At 33.6% G+C, this 19,866-nt stretch overlaps 1 protein-coding gene across 7 annotated transcripts in view; it reads right to left on the bottom strand.

Moving 5' to 3' along the window:
- TRPC4 (transient receptor potential cation channel subfamily C member 4) overlaps positions 1 to 19,866 on the bottom strand; it is a 195,695-nt gene that overhangs the window by 133,112 nt on the left and 42,717 nt on the right. For all 7 annotated transcript variants that reach the window (XM_023208688.1, XM_023208687.2, XM_023208690.2 and 4 more), the window contains exon 2: positions 16,021 to 16,425. In XM_023208688.1, the coding sequence (XP_023064456.1) occupies positions 16,021 to 16,398 (378 nt within the window). In that variant the 5' untranslated portion in view covers positions 16,399 to 16,425. The remainder of the gene's footprint in view (positions 1 to 16,020; positions 16,426 to 19,866) is intronic.

Here is a 19,866-nt window from a genome sequence, read left to right as displayed (position 1 = left end):
TGCGTGCTATATATGGGACCAACTTTTCAAAGTGTGGAAGACTCCTCAGAGCCCCATACTCCACTTAAAATATTAGGCAGCATTGTCATGTAGTAGAAGCCAAATTGAAGAAAAAATGTACATTCCCACATAATCTCTTAACAAAGGTGTTGATAATCTTGGTTTCATTCTGGAAGTGATCCAAACCAGAACTGTTACCTTAACTAAAGCCTGTAAGACCTGTGATGTTTGACTTAATCTTGCCAGGTTGTGCTTTGCCAGATTTTACTTTCATGAACAATTATAAGGTTTTTTAAAATCTACCATATTCATCCATCTACCTATCCATTTCCAAAACTATTACTTAGTACCTAGGATGTACATAGAATTATGCAGCCAGTTGAAGAAAACGAAAAAGACTAAAATTTGGTTTACAGTGTAATTTATGCCTAATGAATAGATTGGCATTCATAAGTTTGCAAAGGAATAGTAGTACCTAAAACGACCATCACAGTTCAATGGACTGAAAAATAGTTTTATTTCAAAAGACCCAAATGCAACATCAAGAGCTGGTAAGAGTTTTATTATTTTAGATATAAGTAATCTTAGGAGGGAACAAATTAAAGTGAGAAAAGCTCCATAAAGAAGAATTGTGTGCGTGTGTGCGCGCAGCATGTGTGTTTGTATGTGTGTATTTGTACATTAAAATAGGAGTTAAGAGTCTCTTAATGTCTTGGTTGCTAAAGAACTCGTAAATTGCTGACATATTTCATTCTTGACTCTAAACATTTGAATTCAGTAGAGGAAAAGCTCCTATCTCTTCCCATGAATTTATCAACATCAAATCAAAAATCTGTATGATATTTTCTTTAGTTTTGAAAAAGGAAAGCCATCATTCCATCAGGAAGAGTAAGAATGTCCCTCCATCAGTTTTCTCTTGCCTGGAAAGCCCTGCTATATCGTAACATGACTCTCTGCGTATCTTTTTTAATTAGCTTCACACTGTCAATTCCTAGAATTTTTCCAAGTGTTATTTCAGTTATTTTTGTGCAATCTCAGAAGAGAACTTTTTAAAAGACAACTTATTTTGGTAGCACTCCTTAGTTTTATAGCCACATTTTTAATCCTAAAGACTAAGTTTTTGTGGTCTCACCTTCCCTGACATGCTTACAAATCAATACATTATGTGATATTGTTATCCTCATTTACCTTAATTTGTTAATTCTTCTTTATGGAGTTTTTCTAACAAACCTCTGCTAATATTGCATACTGAAAAAACTATAATCCACTGAAAAGTAAAGAAAAATAATTAAAGTATTTTCAATACTTTTAAGTTTTTGCCAGCCAGATGTTTGAAACTAATACATGTATTTTCGAAAGCCTCAAATATTCACCAGGTGGCAGTCTTTTCCTTAATTGTGGTCAAAATAAATGATCTGCTTTGCCTCATTTATTAAAAAAAGATAGGACAACAGGTGAATATTGATTCCACACTTACACTGACAATACTGCATTTCGATGCTCTGTCTTTTGTGAAAACATCCTTCCTAAAATATACCTAAGGGAACCTGTATATTATTCTATATTATTATATAGAATATTATTATTATTATATTGGGTTATCTCTGATTATTTCCCTTTATCATGATTTTTTTTTTTCCTTCTCTTTCTCTATTTAAAGAAAGGCTACATTGTGTTTGGTGATTTATAATATGTTTAGATTATGTTTATTCAAACTTTTCTGTGTCTTATAATCCTGGTGCATTTCCTTCCTTTTAGCTCAGGGTCATCCTTCCTGGCTCCATGGAACCTTTCATAGATTCACACCCTCCTAACCACTATGCAGGTATCTAGAAGCCTATCCTCAGAGATTTCATCACCAGAATGCAACAGGTTTGTCTCTTGCATTCTGCATCAGCATATTTGAAGTCTGATCCTAACAACCTGAAAGCATGACACAAATGTGAATCTTTAGACATAGATCAAACTGGCATACTTCATTCTGAAATTAATAATCATGATGATAATAACATTAAACCAGATATAAATACACTAGGCACTTTACATGGTTTTTTTCTAATTTCTAATTCTCATGATAATTATGGAATATAGGCATGTTCTGTTTCAGGTTAAATAGGTGACACAAGTAGTAAGTCGTGGAACTAGGATTTGCAACCACATTTTTCTAATTCCAAACCTGATCCTTTTCAACCATGAAATATTTCCTTTTACATAAAACAAACCTCAAAATACTTAGTTTTATTTATATTTTTTTCTCATTTCATAAAATCTTTATGATGGGGCTAAAATGGTAAATATGACAAATATGACTGCAAATCGATATAATAAATATGACTGAATTCCAGGCCTGACTCAAGGACTAATAATCTCAGTAGTCCTTGGTAAATTTCCTCACCTTCTTTAAGCTTCACTTTCCTCATATCTGTAAAAGGTGGTGACTCCAAGAGTTACTTTGTATTAGAAGAATGGGGTGACATCACTTTAAAGGTGATGTCAAAATGCACTTTAATTATCTCCGATTTTAAGGTTAGGCATTGATTCTGCTTTTTGATCGAGAGAATCAGGCAGACTAAGTTGGGATTAAATAGAACACGATACAGTAAAGAGAAAATTCATCCAAAACAGGTGCTTCTGAAACCCTTGATTTAATGCACATTACCACCAAGTCAAGTATTAAATTTAGTGTAAAAGCACCAAGCGGAATACGCTTGATCTACACTTTCCTAAGGCTACTAATTTAAAGTGAGGTCAGAAGAATCAAAAACTCTTCAGGTGATAAAGGAGTAATGAATTCAGATGTTCTAGGATAAAGTATGCAAGAGAAATATGAATTAGCAACATTTAACATTAATTTATCAAATATGCATTTTTAAATTTTAAGCATTTTATTGATAGAATTAATGGTTACATATGCGCATAATAAAAATATTTCCTATCGATTCCATTCAAGGTGAAGACTGTATCGTATTCTGCAATGGACTATCCGCCTAATATGACAATCTACTACACTTTTCCCCAAACCACGAAATAGTTTATTTTTAATACAGTTTTACCATGTTCACGGAAACACAATGGTACTTGTCTATATCTTCTTTTATTGATGTTGAACTACTTCAGTTTCTGTGTCTTACAAAATGTGATATGACTGTTATGTATTAGGTCCTTTCAGCCTACTCTCACAAAAAAATAGATGTGAATACAATTGGGAAACCAATACTGTATAGAAAACAGAAAAAAGTGAGGATGCATGTTAAATACAGTTACTTATATTTACCCTAAAACTGCAATTGATTGCTAATTAGATTCCTTGAGGTGAGGGGTTCATTTGTAAGTATGTTTCAACAAGATTTTGATCACAGTAGGCAACCAAGGAAATTTTAAAGTTATAAGAAGAAATGAGAAAATACATTAGCCTTTGTTGAAACTTTGCTAACCAAAACCCTTGTCCTCACTTTCTTACTTCTTTCCTCATCTTGAGTTGTTCCCTTGCTGCTCTGCTACAGCAAAATTGAGGAGGGAGCAGAAGAGAGTGATTCTATTGATATATCAAGAATGCTGAGCATGAATAATAGACACTGTATGTGTGATTGTGCCAGATAACCTTTAGAATCTCCTCCAAACCTAAGAAACTATCTGTGATTTTAAGAAAAGCAGTTTATTTTTTCATTATTTTTTTATGAAGGTATAGTGTGTATGCGTGTGTGTGTGTGTGTGTGTAATATAGAAAGAAAGCAGATGTAAAGAACAAGTTTTGATTGGTAAGATTCATTTTATAACCTAAGAAATAGAAAAATTAATAATAGACCATCAACAAGTCTTTGCGGAGTCTCGAGTCCTTGTTATTAAATTTAGCCAACATTTATTGAACACATATCATGTATTAGGAAATCTGTTGGGTATATATAGAAGGAAAAAAGGAATCCAACATTTGTTAAAGAGGTGAGAGTTCCTTATATAGATAACAGGGTATGAAAGTTGAAATTTTTACAGGCACCAGATACAATTGATGACAGATTCCAGAGTTCACAATGCTTCAAGAGTATATAGCATGGAGACAATAGAGATAAGGGTGGATTTGTGAGGAGGATTTCTTTGTAGACAACTGAAGTTGGACTAGGGGGCACCTGTGTCCCCAAGGATGAGAGAGAGATTGTCTGCCCAGGTACCTCAAATCAAGCCTGGGGGGTTTACCAGAACCATGGCCTTCCTAAAAGCTACAACAGCAATTGGAAACTCCATGCTTGATGAATGCGCTTTTCCCCTAATCTTCTTACTGGATTCTCTTCACTTCCCAAATCTTTCTCTGTCACACACACAGTTAGTGCATGGAAAGGAAAAGATAAAACTTTGAATTGGGGCTACTACATCTATTACCTAACAGTAGGTGGGAAAATATGTCCAAACAAAGCCTACGAGGACCACCCCAATAAACAAATGTTAAAGACAGCTGGGCGAAAGCATGTCCAGGCAAAGCCTAAGAGGACTACCCCAACGAACAAACGTTTCAAGAGAGGAGAGGGAGGGGAAATGAAGCATTGAAATTTTACTATAAATCAAGTCTATGCCATTGCAGATGGATAAATCAGTAAGATACATACATATTCATGTGTGTCTGCATGTGTGTATATATATTAATATATTTGTGTATGTATATGCATATAAACACATACCGTGTGATATTGTGAAGCTCACAAAGTGGAGGAAAGTAAAACATATTTTCAGCATAATATTCTAAGAGTATGAGGGGGCGTATAGGATATGATTATAATGGTAGTAAAGAAGAGAGACGTTTAACTTCATCAGTGTTTCACAATTTATATCATATCACATCATATTTTATAATTTATATCAAAAAAGAGTTCACGTTATCTGCCAAATAACTGCCTCCAGCATGGATGGCGGGATCTATTTCTGCAGAGTCTCAGCTGTCAGGTTTCAGTTTAGAAATGGGCCCCTCCCAGAGTCTCTCAACTTGCTTCATCGGGCTGCTCAACAGGGTAATATTGAAATGTGCATTGCTTGACATTAAATCTCCTACACTCTTGTGAATGTGCTGTTCTCGCCTCCCTCTTCCCAGAAATTTCTCAATGTGCCAGCAGTGTCTCCCTTATTACTGCCAGTCTCTTCCTACAACAATCTAAGAGGAATTGAGAAAATCAGATAATCGGTTTTGTTAAATCGGTAAGTTAATGCACTCAAACTTCGGTCAAGGGCCAAGATTCAGTCAGGGGCCTCCGGCTGAAGGAATTTCGGGACACTTGCTCCATCAAGAGCATGGAAAGAACTTTCTATGCTGCTTAGTGGCCAAGGTTTATTTCTAGACCTGTTCAAAAGAGCTTGGGTTTCTAGACATGCCAGGGTCAAAATATCCAGGCAATTTGGCAAAATAAGAATAAAGTCCAGGAAAACAGAGAAACCTCTACTCAAATCTCACTTAAGCAATTTACTCTCTTTGAGCTACAATTTCTTTATCCATAACAGTTCAATATGTGTGGAAGGAATCTACCAAATAAATGTGAAAATACATCCCAAACCATCAAAGAAAACATTTTCTGTAGTCCCCACTCATGTACATGCATTTATTCTTCACTTATTGAACCCCAATAATTTAGTCGTGACTGCTTAAACAAGTGTTAGACAAAGATTCAAAGGCTGCTACTAGGGTCCACAAGAATGAACTCTGCAACTCCTTGGCAGTATCCACTTTGTGCTGGAGGGAGAAAAATGGCAGTTGAAGTACTTAGTTACATCTAGTGGCATGGAGGGAAGTCCACTTCTCTTTCTAAAATGACAATAATGAAAGAACTTATCACAAGGGGTGTTACGAGGTTTAAATAATATAACAATCTAGAATGATCTTAAGAGGATGCTTGATAAATTGCATATTGAATTTTTTGTTAGCAATTTTTATTATTGTGACCTTAGATGACTAGGGTAAAATATTGAAATAGATTTACAATTCACTGCAGCCTGTTTGCTTTTTGAAGTTATGTATTAGGTTTTGAAGAAAATTATTCAATATATTGCTAATTGAGAATTATCTGAAATTTTGGAGAGTGGGAAATACACAAAACATAAAGTCCAAATAAATGTGTGATTATTTCTCATTTTTACTTATCCAAATATCAATGTGTCAAAAATTCACGTTTATATATAATGATACTAGTGTTGCTTAGTGATTAAACTTATATCTCCAAGTCAAATGAATCTATATAGTTTCCCTCAGGGACTCCAGAAATCAAGAAGGGATGTTGCAATTAAGGAGATGAGTGTTAGGCAAAGTTAACCCCACTCCACTTATATACTATCACCTTTTTTAAGGGAAGAGAGATTATACATCCAGTTGATAAAATTTACAACTATCTATTTCTCTTACCCACTCCTTCTGGGTGGGTTTTAGCATTCCCTCAGAAAGCTGTATTCTATAAGTCAGTTCTCACATACTCAAATTTTGCAGTACATAACTATTGTCAAGTGTTTCTAATAAATGACTCAAACAATAGAGACTTGGAACATTAACATATTTAGAAACTGATTGAAAAATGAGTGTATAAAACATAAATTGTGATAATGAAAATAAGAACACTCTTTTTAGATGCTTGAAGAACTCGTTCTTGAAAAGAACATTTTTTAAAAAACTTAAGTTCTAGGGTACAAGTGGAGGTAATTACATAGGTAAACTAGTGTCATGGGGGTTTATTGTGCAGATTATTTTTTAAATGTAATTTTTTTTAGATATTAAGACTTATTATAAAGCTGCAATAATTAAGATACGATGATATTGGCTGAAGGATGCATGAATAGAGCAAAGAAATAGAATAGAGTTCAGAAATAATGGTTACAGACATATGCATATCTGACAAAGTACTTGCATCTAAAATACGTCAAGAATCTTACACAGCAGTTGGAAAAGTACAGTCAAGCCAATTAAAATGTGGGAAAAATACTTGAAAAAGCTTTCAGAGAAGAGAATATCACAATTTACTGTAAACATAAAAAGATGCTCGACATTATTAGTCATGAGAAAAATGCAAATAAAAATAACAATGTTGTATTGCCACCCACCCACCAGAATTGCTAAAATGTAAAAGACTGACAATGTTAAGCTATTATTGCAGATTTTTGGTGACCTGGAGAAAATAATTCACTCTGTCCGCTCTGTCCTTATGGTTCAAACCCTATATGATTGGGTCTTCTTGCAATTTTTGGCAGTGTTACCCCAAACCCCTCTCACTGATTTAGTCTTGCCTTGTGTCCACAGCCTCCTCATATCATCCAGGTAGATGTAGCTAATATACTCAGGTCTTCCAATGAAACACTAATTATCACCACTCCCCATATTAATCACTATGCTGACTTCGTAGCTGTAAATTAATTTTGCCTGTTTTTGAATTTTATATGCATGGAATCATATAAGATTTACTTATGTACACTTTTGTATTTGGGTTATTTTACTCAACATCCGTATATTGAGATCTGTCTATGTATTATGTCTACCTGTGGTTCATTCTTTTTCATTGCTGTAGGTGATTCCAATTTCTATAAATTTAATTGTATACACTTACTAATTCTGTGACTGATAGACCCTTGGGTTGCTTCCAATTTGGGATTATTACAAAAAATATTGCTATGAATATTCTTATGTATTGTGCAGATTATTTTATTACCCATGAATTAAGCCAAGTACCTATTGGTTATTTTCCCCGATCCTGTCCCTCTTCTCACCCTCCACTTTCCGATAGGCCCCCGTGTGTGTCATTCTACTCTACATGAAAAAGAACACTTAAAATTCGGCATCACCTGTATCCTTGTTTGCTTGTGTTTTGATACCAAAACCAGAAAACTACTCATTTTGCTTGTAATCAGAGAATAAGTGAATATGGCAGGCAGAAAGAAAGGGTATGTTGAAAACAGTTACTGAACATTCTAATCATAACGTGTATTTTCATAATTCCCAATTATATTAACACCTTACATATTCAAGTAATTACAGTGTTTATATGACTATTATTCCTAAATGATTAATATTTCAATATTATGGTTAATGAAGAAATTCAATTAATATACTGCTTACTGAAACATAATGCTATTAACTTTAGATTTAATCACGTTAATAATGGATTAGAGGGATCTAATAAAATCACCCCACAAAAGCTTTTCGACAAAACCCACATATGAAAGATTCATTTGTCTCTTTCTTATTTTAATGTTAACCCATTCTTTATACAAGCACTAAAACTTCACGGGGTATTTGCTTTGAGGAATATTTAGCCTCTTCAATGCAAATATGCATTATTAACTTAATCACATATAATAATATAAAGTGCTTTAGGGTAAGAATATAATAACTTTCAAATGGTATCAGAGTTTTCTATTTACCATGCTCTTTCAACGTTAGGCATAGATCCTGGTGAGTGGCAGCTGTAATCCCCTTCTTTTTCTTTTGTTTAGATTTTTTTGTTAGTTATTTGTCATTTTTTAATTTCCAACTTTTAAGTTAAGGGGTACATGTGCAGGTTTTTTACATAGGTAAATGTGTGCCACGTGGTTTGCTACACTGGTCATTCCATCACCTAGGTATTAGCCCAGTATCCATGATGAGAAAGTCAAGGCTCAAAGGACCAAATAATTTTTCTGACATTATAAGACAAGATTAATATCTAAACATTTCTCTCTTGAAACTCTCTCTACTATTTCTCACTCCTTCCAGCCTAAAGATCCTACATGACTCAGTTTTTCTACCTAAACATAATGAAGAAGGGCCCCATCCTGCATTTTCACATCGTGGAATAAAAATCCCTAAACACTTAGAGGTTTGTTTTATTACTTGTGGCTTTTTTGTTTTGTGTTATCTGATTTTTTTTTTTTGAAAGTGGTAAATGCCTTTCATTCCCGTGTGTTCCAAATATATCTAATATTTTTGCTTTTATACTATATGATGCTGAGAGGGAAAAGCACCAGAACATGTTTCAGAGGGATTGTTTATCTATAATTTGCTGGTCTTCAAGACAAAAACCATGTCAATGAGACTAAGGAGGTTAAATGATGTATTAATACAGAAATCAGAATAGCCAAGTAGCTTAAACCACTTTATCATACTAATAGTGCAACATGGTCCATCTTTTAAGAATTCTTTCTTTCAGGAGAGAATTTTTCAGGTCTCTTATGACTGACATTTGCCAGCTGACTATGCTCTATTCTGTAACAGCCTTTAAACTCCCTGCTGTGGAATAAAAATATTCCATTTATTTTTTAGACATTCAAAGTACTTGTTTATGTTGACTACATTGAAAATATCAAATTTGGGGACCATTTTCAGCTTTTTAATCTTAATACAGAATAAGAAAATAGTCTAAGACACTTTCCTATTGATAACTTAAATTGATATATAAAGAAATATAATTGATAACCCATGTATAATTGAAATATAATTGATAGCTATGTCTCAATATGGGATAAGTATTTTATGGGGAGAAATGAACATCTTTAATACTAAACTATAACTCTTATTCCTTTCTTTCTTTAGCTCTCTCTCTCTCTGAATTTTGATGTTACCTGAGTTATGGTTACACATGCATTGAGGCTCACTTACTGTCAATATCCAAGATTTGACCTCAAACAGGGTATAATAAAAACAAATAGAAAAGAGTAATTTCAATTGGGCTAACCACAAAGAAGCTAAAATGTTTTCATTGTTTAGAGGGTGGCTCTATGAGTTAGAGTTTATAGACTCTCTTAGTATACAATATCATTTAATAATTACCATATAAAGTTCATGAGATTGCAGACTTGTTCCAAAGCCCAATGTGGAAAACCCAATGAATACAAGAGTTAAAAGTGAAGTTTGTCAAGGTAACTGAATCCTTTTTGATTCATTCCAAAAAATTTAGATTAGTCTAAAGAACACATTTCTATGTCCAGTAGACAGGAATATATTTATTGGAATCCATATTGACTAAAATTATTCTATATTTTTATTCAGCAGTGTATATTTTGGGTTATATATTTGCATTAACACGCTAGTACCAATGTTTTATTTCAGACTGTTTGATTTTCTGATCACATAACAGGCAATGTTCTAAAGACACAATTGTATTAACAAATCTACGGAAACAGGTATATCCAAAAAAAGATTTCCTATATGCACTGAGGTAGAAAGAAAATAAGTAAACCGAGATACATTTTCTTTTGCTCTCCTTGAATTGAGTTTCTGTTTCCAATTGTATTAGTCCATTCTCACATTGATACAAAGAACTACCCGAGACTGAGTAATTTATGAGGAAGAGAGGTTTAATTGAGTTACAGTTCCACAGGCTATACAGGAGGATGTCTGGGGAGGCCTCAGGAAACTTATAATCATGGCAGAAGAGTGAAGGGGAAGCAAGCATGTCTTCACATGGCAGCAGGAGAAACAGAGCAAAGGGGAAGGTGCTACACACTTTCAAACAACCAGATCTTGCGAGAAGTCTATCACAGGACAGCACTAGGGAGATGGTACTAAACCATTAAAAATGACCCCACAATCCAGTTATCTTCCACCAGCTCCCACCTCTAATAGTGGGGATTAAATTCAACATGAGATTAGGGTGGGGACAAAGAGCCACACCATATCAACAATGGCTACATTTTGCAAATGAAAAAAGAGGTCTTGAACTCTAAAGAGTAAATTGCTGATGCTTAATCTTTTCACATATTTTGTATTATTTGTACATTTCTTTGTCAATAGGAAGACAGAGATAATGGCATAATACAGTAATAATGCCAAAACTATTATTACACTTTACCTTATAAAAACACTTTTACAGAATTTGAACATCACTAGACTTTGAGAAGTAGGTAAGATTCAGACCACAAGTCTGATTAACAGCCAAGAAAAAACCAAGGCTCAGAGAGATTCAGACGCTTGTCCAATTAGCAAGTGGTGAACTGAACTGGAAGCCAGCATACTGTCACTTCACTTCTTTCTATGCTCTTTCCCAGCACTTCACAACTTCTAATGACTTTGTTATTTCTTAGTGTAATGCTATGGTAAGGAGTTTCTGGGGTCACAGTTAATATTTGTTGGGCAACAAAATTATAAATGACATTATAATATTCAGGATAGAGACAGTCTGAATGTGTACATCCAGAGACTTCTTAAAATTTGTCTAATTCATATCCTGAATTAAAAATAAGTAATTAATGATTTAAAAGACACCCATTCAAATTGATGCAATGGCTAAAGCCAGACCAGCATAGTGACTATCTTCAGAGACTCTTGAGTTCCAGCACTGGCATTTCCTTTCTTTGTGATCTGGGACATGTCACTATGTCACTTAAGCCTTTTAATGCCTTCATTTTCCCATTTGTAAGTGGAGATAGCAATAGCACCTACCTTCATAGGATAATATAAAGATTAAGTGAGATAAAGCAGGTAAAATTCTAACCACAGTTACTGGCATGGTGACAAACTCAGTGAATATCATCTAGTATTACTACTGTTGTTGTCATTTTTTGTCATACAATTTTTATTGTTATCCAGATTATGTCAAGGTTGGTTGCTAGCTATTAATTTATAGGTCCTTTCAGTCTGGCCAACCCACTGCCCCATTGAGTCCTCTTTCCTGTCCCTCCTTTGTAAAATGAGGTGATTGATTAGGTTGATCTCCAAGAATCCTTCCAATTATAAAATACCCTGCATTAGTTTTAGTAGAACTTTAAAACCAAAATTTCTTCAGCTAATCACTCTGGAATCTTAACTGTTTATAATGTATAGCAAAGTCTTTTTTTCCAAAGTGGGAATACATAATACAGATGTTACTGAAATTGGGAAACTCTCATATATTAAATACTACTTAATAGCTAGTATTTAAGGGAATGAATTGAAATTTCCTGAAAACCAGGTTAGCATAGTATAGTATAAGACATCTAACATAAAATATACAGCTGTAGGTTTTCCCTAACCTGCTACATCTTCTGAATCAGTGGTTCTCAAAGCCCTGTTGCTAGACTGGTAGCATTAGCATTACCTGGGGTACCCATTAGAAATACAAATCCCAAGGCCTCACTTTAGACCTGCTCTGTCAGAACCTCTGCAGGTAGGTCCTAGTAGTCTGTGTTGTAACAAGCCTTTCCAGTGATGATGCTAAAGATTGGCAACCACTGATCTAACAAAAAAATTGAAAAGCAAGGCCTGCTTCTGATAAACATTTACTGAAGCAGCTGAAACTGAAATTAAATCTGGACTTAGAAGACATCTAAGGTCTGCTAAAAATAATGAAAAGTCAAATTACCAATCAACTGACTGAAAAGAGGGTTAAGAAGTCATTCTCAGTTATTCCCTCTAGAGAAATAAGGTATTAAGAAGGTTAAAGCCAAGTTCAGTAAAGTCATCAGACACTATCAGTGCAATGATTCCTGCTTAGTGTAGAGAATCAGAGGCTCTCTGTGCTGTCTCCTGTGGGAAAGACATAAGCTATTACTCTTCCCATTTAAAAAAAAAAAAAAAAACAACTAAATTCAAGACCCTGATTTATGAAGGACTACCTTAAATATGGGAGAAAATATTTAATGATCTATGCCCATCTATTTATCTGGAAATACCTAGATCTTTTCATCACATGCTGCATTGAGAAAAATAATTTAATATACTAAAACTCACAAATCTTTAAAACATGTATAAGGTCAAAAAGAAAAAAATCAATGTCAGAACTGCAGGAAGACAAGGTGATTTTATATGCTTCAATGTCCTGCTTCAATATCGTCTACATAACAATCTTAGACCCCATTCTTAAATCCAACATTTCTAATTAACTCCTAAGTATTAATACTAACAAATAAAAAACTACATATGTCCAATTTGGTCCCATAAGTCTTTTCTTATAGGCTTTATTTCAGTTAATGGTGTTATTTTTTCAAGGTATATACCCATCAACGTTCTTCTCCTTTTTCCTTCAAGCCCTTCTCCAGCCCTTTACCCGCTAACATTTCGTATTTGCCGAATTCATCTGATTTAACTTCATAATTTTCTGAGGATTCATTTTCATCTTTTCAGTTCTGACAGCCTTTATTCATATTCCCATGATACTTTTCTGTATTCACAATCGGACCTTAGGACTCTCGAGAAAAGGAACAGTGTCTCCTCCTCAGGGCCCAGGACGAGGCCTGGCAGAGCAGGCATCTGGAAATTGTTCCCCAGTGAAAGCCTTTAAGCGTAGACAAATTCATCTGAAATCTCACAGCTCCCATGACCTAAGGATGCCTGTGAAATCTTTTTTTTTCCCAGAAAAATAAGTTAATATATGACAAATTTCTAAAAGTATATTTTGAATACACATTTCTCACATTTTGGAAACTACTAAGTATTCTAAAAATCAGATTTGGATGATTTTTTTTTTATTAGAACCTCTTTCTTTACTCATTTTAGGATGTTACATTTATTTTGTTCAGTTTGATGTTATTGTTTTCAGGTTTTATCATTCGGCCTCAATGACCTCAACAAAACGAATGACAACACGTCCCAGAATCTTTGGGGATATCATGAGTATGAAAATTAGGAGAATTAAAACAAAAATGGCTTTCAATGATCACAAGAATAAGGAATTACACCTTATGAGAGAAAAAAGTCCTATCAATAACATATTTGCTACTCACAACACAGTGATTTATTAAGACTGTCATTCCAAAAGATGTTGACCTTCCTTAGGAAATAAATTACCTAAGAAAATCACAAATAAATAGCCAGGCTCTAATGGGATTTGATACTACCCAAGCACTGAGGAAATCTTTGTGTGCTACGCTATGCACCTTTCATGTTGCTAAAACTTCAGTTTTCATTGTGCAAGATGACAAGAATTCTGAGGGAGATTGAAATTACTCTTTCAAAATTATAAAGTTCAAACAAAATCATACAATTTTTGTTTATTCTCAGTGCCTTCACTGAAGAGGAATTCTAGAATGTACAAATAGAAAAGGAATTCTTGGCCAGTAGACTGATACAAGAGAAATCTTCCAGAAACACATGGTCTGGGAAATTTCAGACTCCTGGCAGATCACAAACCTTGACTGCCTTTTATTAATAATCACGATCCAGATCAAATGCCTGTAAGGAGCCAGGACCTACTTGTGAGGCTAGAGTTTAGTTCAGAAGTTGAACATCTTCCAACAAACACTCTCATAATAGCAGACATCTTCTGCAGACACAAAATTATTCTGGTCAGTACAAATGTCATTGACTAAAGAGACACTGAAATTTATGGCCAGTGTTCTCTAGAAAATAGAACTAAGCAGGTTCTTTAGTAATAAAACCAAAAACATGTTCAATGGCAGTTTTATTCTATAGACTTGCTGTAATCTATAATGATTTACATCACCGCCAAAACATCTGTCTTATGGTTGCCTATATAGACATAAAATAAGAGAGTGTACAATATAATATCATTGCTGTTACAAAATGCAAATACTTGAGAGGTACAGCTGTGGAAAGAATTTCAGTACCACAAGGAGACTAAAGTAGTAGCACCTAAACTTACACAGATTAAAAACAGACTCTTACTCATTCCTGTCTGTGTTCTGTACCTCCTTAGTGGTGAAAGTCTGGTATATAACATGAAATGTGTCTTTGGATATTACTATTACCTGTCTACCCCAATCAAGGCTTGTTCACTTTTGAAAGGATACAAGAAACAAGCAAATTTTCATAGCAGTAAAATTTTACCAGTATAATGAGAGTAATCCACAAACAACTGTTTATGAAAGAAACAGCAAAATGCCAGCAACGCAACAAGCAAAAAAGTATTGTCGTTGTGGGGTGTTGTTTTACCAAAGTTTTAGTTCAGGTGAGGGGAAGGGTTGAATGGAGATGAAACATAAAATGGGACCATAAAAACACAGGCTTTTCCCAGCAGACAGGGATACTCAGCTATAAAGTTCTTTTCCGAATAATGTGGCAAAAATTCTGATAAAAGTCCTCCAGGAAAGCAAGAAGAGCTTGCTTGTAAAAAAAAGGCACACCTCCTAACAGTCTAGCGTTTGCAGAGACAGAGATGTGTATATTATCAAATAGGCTAGAATTTGCTAGAGCTGAAATAACATCCATTTTATAAGATTTTACTTTAAAAGACAGATTTTTGAACCACTGCAGAACCTGCAATGTGTTTGCAATTAGTCAATTAGCCTTGATGCAAGGAAGTGATGAGTTCAGTGTGAAAGGAAAAGGATCAAATAGATAATTCAGACACAAGGCAGTTGCAAAGGGAAGAGTCCAGACAGACAAAAACAGACTCCTTATTCATTTCTGTCTATGATGTCTCCACTTCCTCAGTGGAAAAAGACAGGGAGATAGAAAAAAACACACATTGTATTTATAATTGTGAGCCATTTTAGTTTATTTTCTGTTGATAACTATAAGATATGGCTACATTTGCACCATTAGTAAATTTGATGTAGTTAAGCCCACAGTCAGAGTTCAGCTATCTCATAGTAATCCTTTTTGTTTCTTTCTTTAAGTCTCAATTTAAAAGAATCTACTAGAGTTTGTTAAAGGATAATATCAAAATTAGATGGTGCAACTCACTTTTGCAGTAAGTTGCAGAAGCCCAGAACAGGCAAGCAGGCTAAATAGGAAAAGAAGAAACCAATTCACCCTCTGCTAGCGTAGAATGTAAGAAAATGAAAGGCAAGAGGAAAACACACCCAGACATACACATAAAGTTACAAGCAACCTATGTTGAGCATTACGTAGAAATGTTTCCAGTTTATGAGCAGTCTACTTAGATTATTTTGCTTTAGCTCTCACAATTACTTATGATTTTCCAGGGCAGGAAATGCAAGTGGATGTAACTATCATAGGACATGAAGGGAATATCTAATAGTAGTTTTCTGTTATAATATAGTTCAGATTTTGAAGCTTATATTTCTTAAATTTTCAGGGCATTTGAAACTCTAAAAAAAAAAAATAGAAAAAGAAAAAACAAACAAGCAAACAAACAAAAAAACCCTTCTGCAGGTGAAATAAATTAAAAACTGTATTTTTGCAGGTACCTGTTTTTCTCCACTAGGTTTTTTGTGGTTCAATAACAGCTCAACAGCTCCGACGACTTCTTTTCTGATAGCATGTAATAGAGCATCTCCAACATAGACATTAAAGCTTAAGAGTAGTTCGATTAGCTCCAGGTTCTCATTTTCAATTGCAATGAGGAGAGCAGTTCTTCCGAGAGGATCAATGCAATTAATATTGATTTTAAAATAAATTTCAGCTTCCTCTAGGGATTTCTTGACACTGGCATAATCTCCCTTTTCCACAGCATTCAAGTAGGCTTTTTCTGATGGCGAGAGTTCTGATTCTGCTCTTACTATCCTCAGAGGGATGCGATCTCTATAAGGAGCATTAACATTTCTTTTGTAATAGAACTGAGCCATGTTTCATGCCATGCTATTTCTTTGTCTCTGAAAGTAGAAACCAAAAATACAAAGATATTAGTGTTAATATGCTTTTAAAATTGTTAAGCATCATACATCTTCTCCAACTCACAGTGATATCAATAACAACAATACCATTATTAGTAACTATTAAGAGTTAAGGTTTCTTTTTTTCTTAAACAATATAAATACTATATAGTTGTTAAATTATGTGGCAACAAAATCTTCTTCTAAAATAAATAAAAAGAGATTAACATTTGGTAAACTATTTAAAGTTAACTCTGAAAGTGAATTTTATCAGAGAATGCATTTAGAATTTTGGAAATTATTTACAAAGTTTATCATAATTATATATAGTCTTCAGACAATCACTTTGAATATCAGAGGCCATATTTTTGAGATGTCAAAACTAGACAAAGGATATTCAAATGTATAATTCATTGTCAATTTTTCTAATTGTGGAAACGCTATTGAGATTATGTAATACCATTGTGATACCATTGTGTTTGCAAAATATTGTTAATTTGTCATATTCGTTTTGTTTGTTTCTTTTCTTTTTTTTTTTTTTTTTTTTTGGTAGAGATAGGGTTTTGCCATGTTGCCAGGCTCTCTCAAACTCCTGGGCTCGAGATCCACCTGCCTTTACCTTTCAAACTGCCGGAATTACAGGTGTGAGCCACTGTGCCCAGCTCTCTATACTTAATGCTAGTAAGTAGTGATATCGAAGTTAATGTAAATTAACAACATTAATGTCAATAAAATATACTGAGCCCAATGAACATGATTGTATTTTTTTCTCTCTTTGAGTTCATTGAGGGTGGAAGACATGTACTGAGAATATTAATTAATCGTCAAGATGAGTCTAAGCAATTCCATTTCCAAAAGAAGATTTGGAAAGGATTAAATGGTGAAAGAATTTATTATAAAAATGTTGTTTTCTTAATTCTACTGCCTTTAAAAAATAACAATAAACCACAAGGCAGGAATGTATTCATTATAATTTTTTTATTTAAAAGTTAGATTAAGGATATAGGTGAATATGAGAAAATTAATTCAAATAAATGAAAGCTCATCTTATCGTAAATTAACAAAGGTACTAGAAGTCATATTGATCTAGTATGATCATATTGATCATAGTATGATCATAGATCATATTGATCATAGATCATATTGATCTAGTATGATCATATTGATCTAGTCATATTGATCTCTATCCTAGTGATAGAGATTCATAGAAAAAAAGTATTACATCTTGAGTATGATTTATTTGTTGCTGTTAGTTCCTCTTGCATACTTAGTATCTAACCTATTTTATTTTTCTATGTTATTTAAATTAAACTCACATGTTTATTTGCATATGTTTGCTCTGCGAAATTAAAATAAATAGGGTGTTCTAAGTACTTAAACATGCATATTCTTTTCAATTGATCTTTTTAACCCTAATCATTTTATGAGTAAATTAATTTGATTTGAATACTGTTTTAACCATAGATCAAACATGAATTACATTAACAAATATGATTATATTTAATAATGTTTTTATTTTGGGAAATTTTACATTGCGTATTATCTCAATTTATTATTTTAATTATCAAGGAATTAATTTTTACCCTTTGACATCCAGATTTCTAAAATATCTAGGTGTAAGAGCTACTATGAAAAACTATTATTTCATAATTGGTATTTCTCTGGCATAGTATTTTGTAAAGCTACCTTCACAAACTAAGCAAAAAGTGAGTGTTCAATATGTATTAATTTTAGATGTGTGAATTACTTGCTTGAAGGCTGATTATAACTTTAGTATTGTGGGAATGCTTTAACTCACTCTAGAATAACAGGAATAGCATTTATATTACAGAATATCAAGGAGAATTTAATATTCCTCCAATATCACTAAAACTTGAGTAAATCAAGATGATTATGAGTCTATCTATGTCATTGTAATTATCTGATCCTGAACGCCCCCATTTTTTGCATCAGTGATGCCATTACAATGTTGGCCTTGGAGTGGTGGTTGACACTCCCTTCCTTGGCAACTTTTTTCTCAGTCCCAGGTCAGAGTCTGTAACAGTGTGTGGGATCAATGCCATGACCTTAACATTGTAATTTTATCAGGACTGATATCTAAATTTTTCATAATAATAATGACTGGTATTTATATCCAATTTCAGCACAGTGCATACTCTTTATTATCTCAGTTCTTTCTTATCTATGATTCCTGGAAAAATATATGAATTTTTATTTTAGAGTGGAATTTAATTTTCCTACCAATAATATTTTTAGCTTGAGACCAGTGTTTGAATGTAGCTCACCCAAAATACAGGTTAAAATGAAAATACACATGCACTTACACACATGCATGCACACATCAGTTCTGCATGTGAATTATGATTCAATCAAGATTCAATCAAGATTAAGAATCATGCTAGAGAATGAACAAACTATTTTTATTTTTTTCATTTAGTTAATTTTATTAATAATGCTACCAAATAAAGAATTAGGTAGAGAACAGCATTTTATTCCTCATTGTCAAAGTATAGAATGTCAGTGACAATAGGGATTAGTGGACAAAACAGAAGCTACTGGAGAACTCTGAGGATGAGGAAAGATAAAAATAAATTAAGCTTATTAATATCTATTTCATTTAATCCAGATAACTTCCAAAAATGGAAACTACAGAAGTTCATTTTAAAAAGAGTTACATTACACAAAGAAAGAGATATTTTAGTCAACACAGTAATTAAGAGATGGAGAAAGTAAGGGATGTTTGCATTAGGTAATCTATTTTTCTATCCATAAGGTGATGAAATCAACACTTACCAAGGAACGGGTGAGAAGATAAGAATGAAAGCATTAGTGCTGAGAAAGATCTTTTATTAACTTTTATGACCTCTTTCAATCTCTTGGATTTGAAAAAGGTATATACGAATTTATGTTAGGAAGTCTAGACAGATTTTAAATACATTTAAATGTAAATACATTAAATAAATGAAATTTAAATATTTACAATTGAATCTTAAAACACTCACAAGGAGAAACACACACACACACACACACACACACACACACACACACAAACACACCGAGAAGAAAGAGAGAGAGAGAACAACTTTGATGCCTAAAACCTTAACATAAGAGAGGAAGGAAGATCATATAATTTTTCAGCACATAGGCTTGTCCTTGATTTTACTTGAGATGCAGGGATACTAACTGGAGGACAAAAAAAATCAAGTTTAACATTTTAAAACTGTGCTACATAAATGCAATAGCAAGTGACAGGTGCTGATAAGGCTGATGGAATCTCTGAGCTGACACACTCAACAGTTATGGAATTGCTACTGGATAGAAAGGCTGTTAAAGAACAGGGGACCCAGTATTGCAAATATGTTGACCTATAATGTCAAAATAAAACATTGTTCCTGGTCCTCCACTTTTAGAATTAACTTTGGAGGGGAAATGATTTCTCTC

This window comes from Piliocolobus tephrosceles, chromosome X (assembly GCF_002776525.5).
Source record: "Piliocolobus tephrosceles isolate RC106 chromosome X, ASM277652v3, whole genome shotgun sequence".
NCBI lineage: Eukaryota > Metazoa > Chordata > Mammalia > Primates > Cercopithecidae > Piliocolobus > Piliocolobus tephrosceles.
Note: the sequence above shows the minus strand (reverse complement) of the source record. Positions and strands in the feature narration are given on the sequence as shown.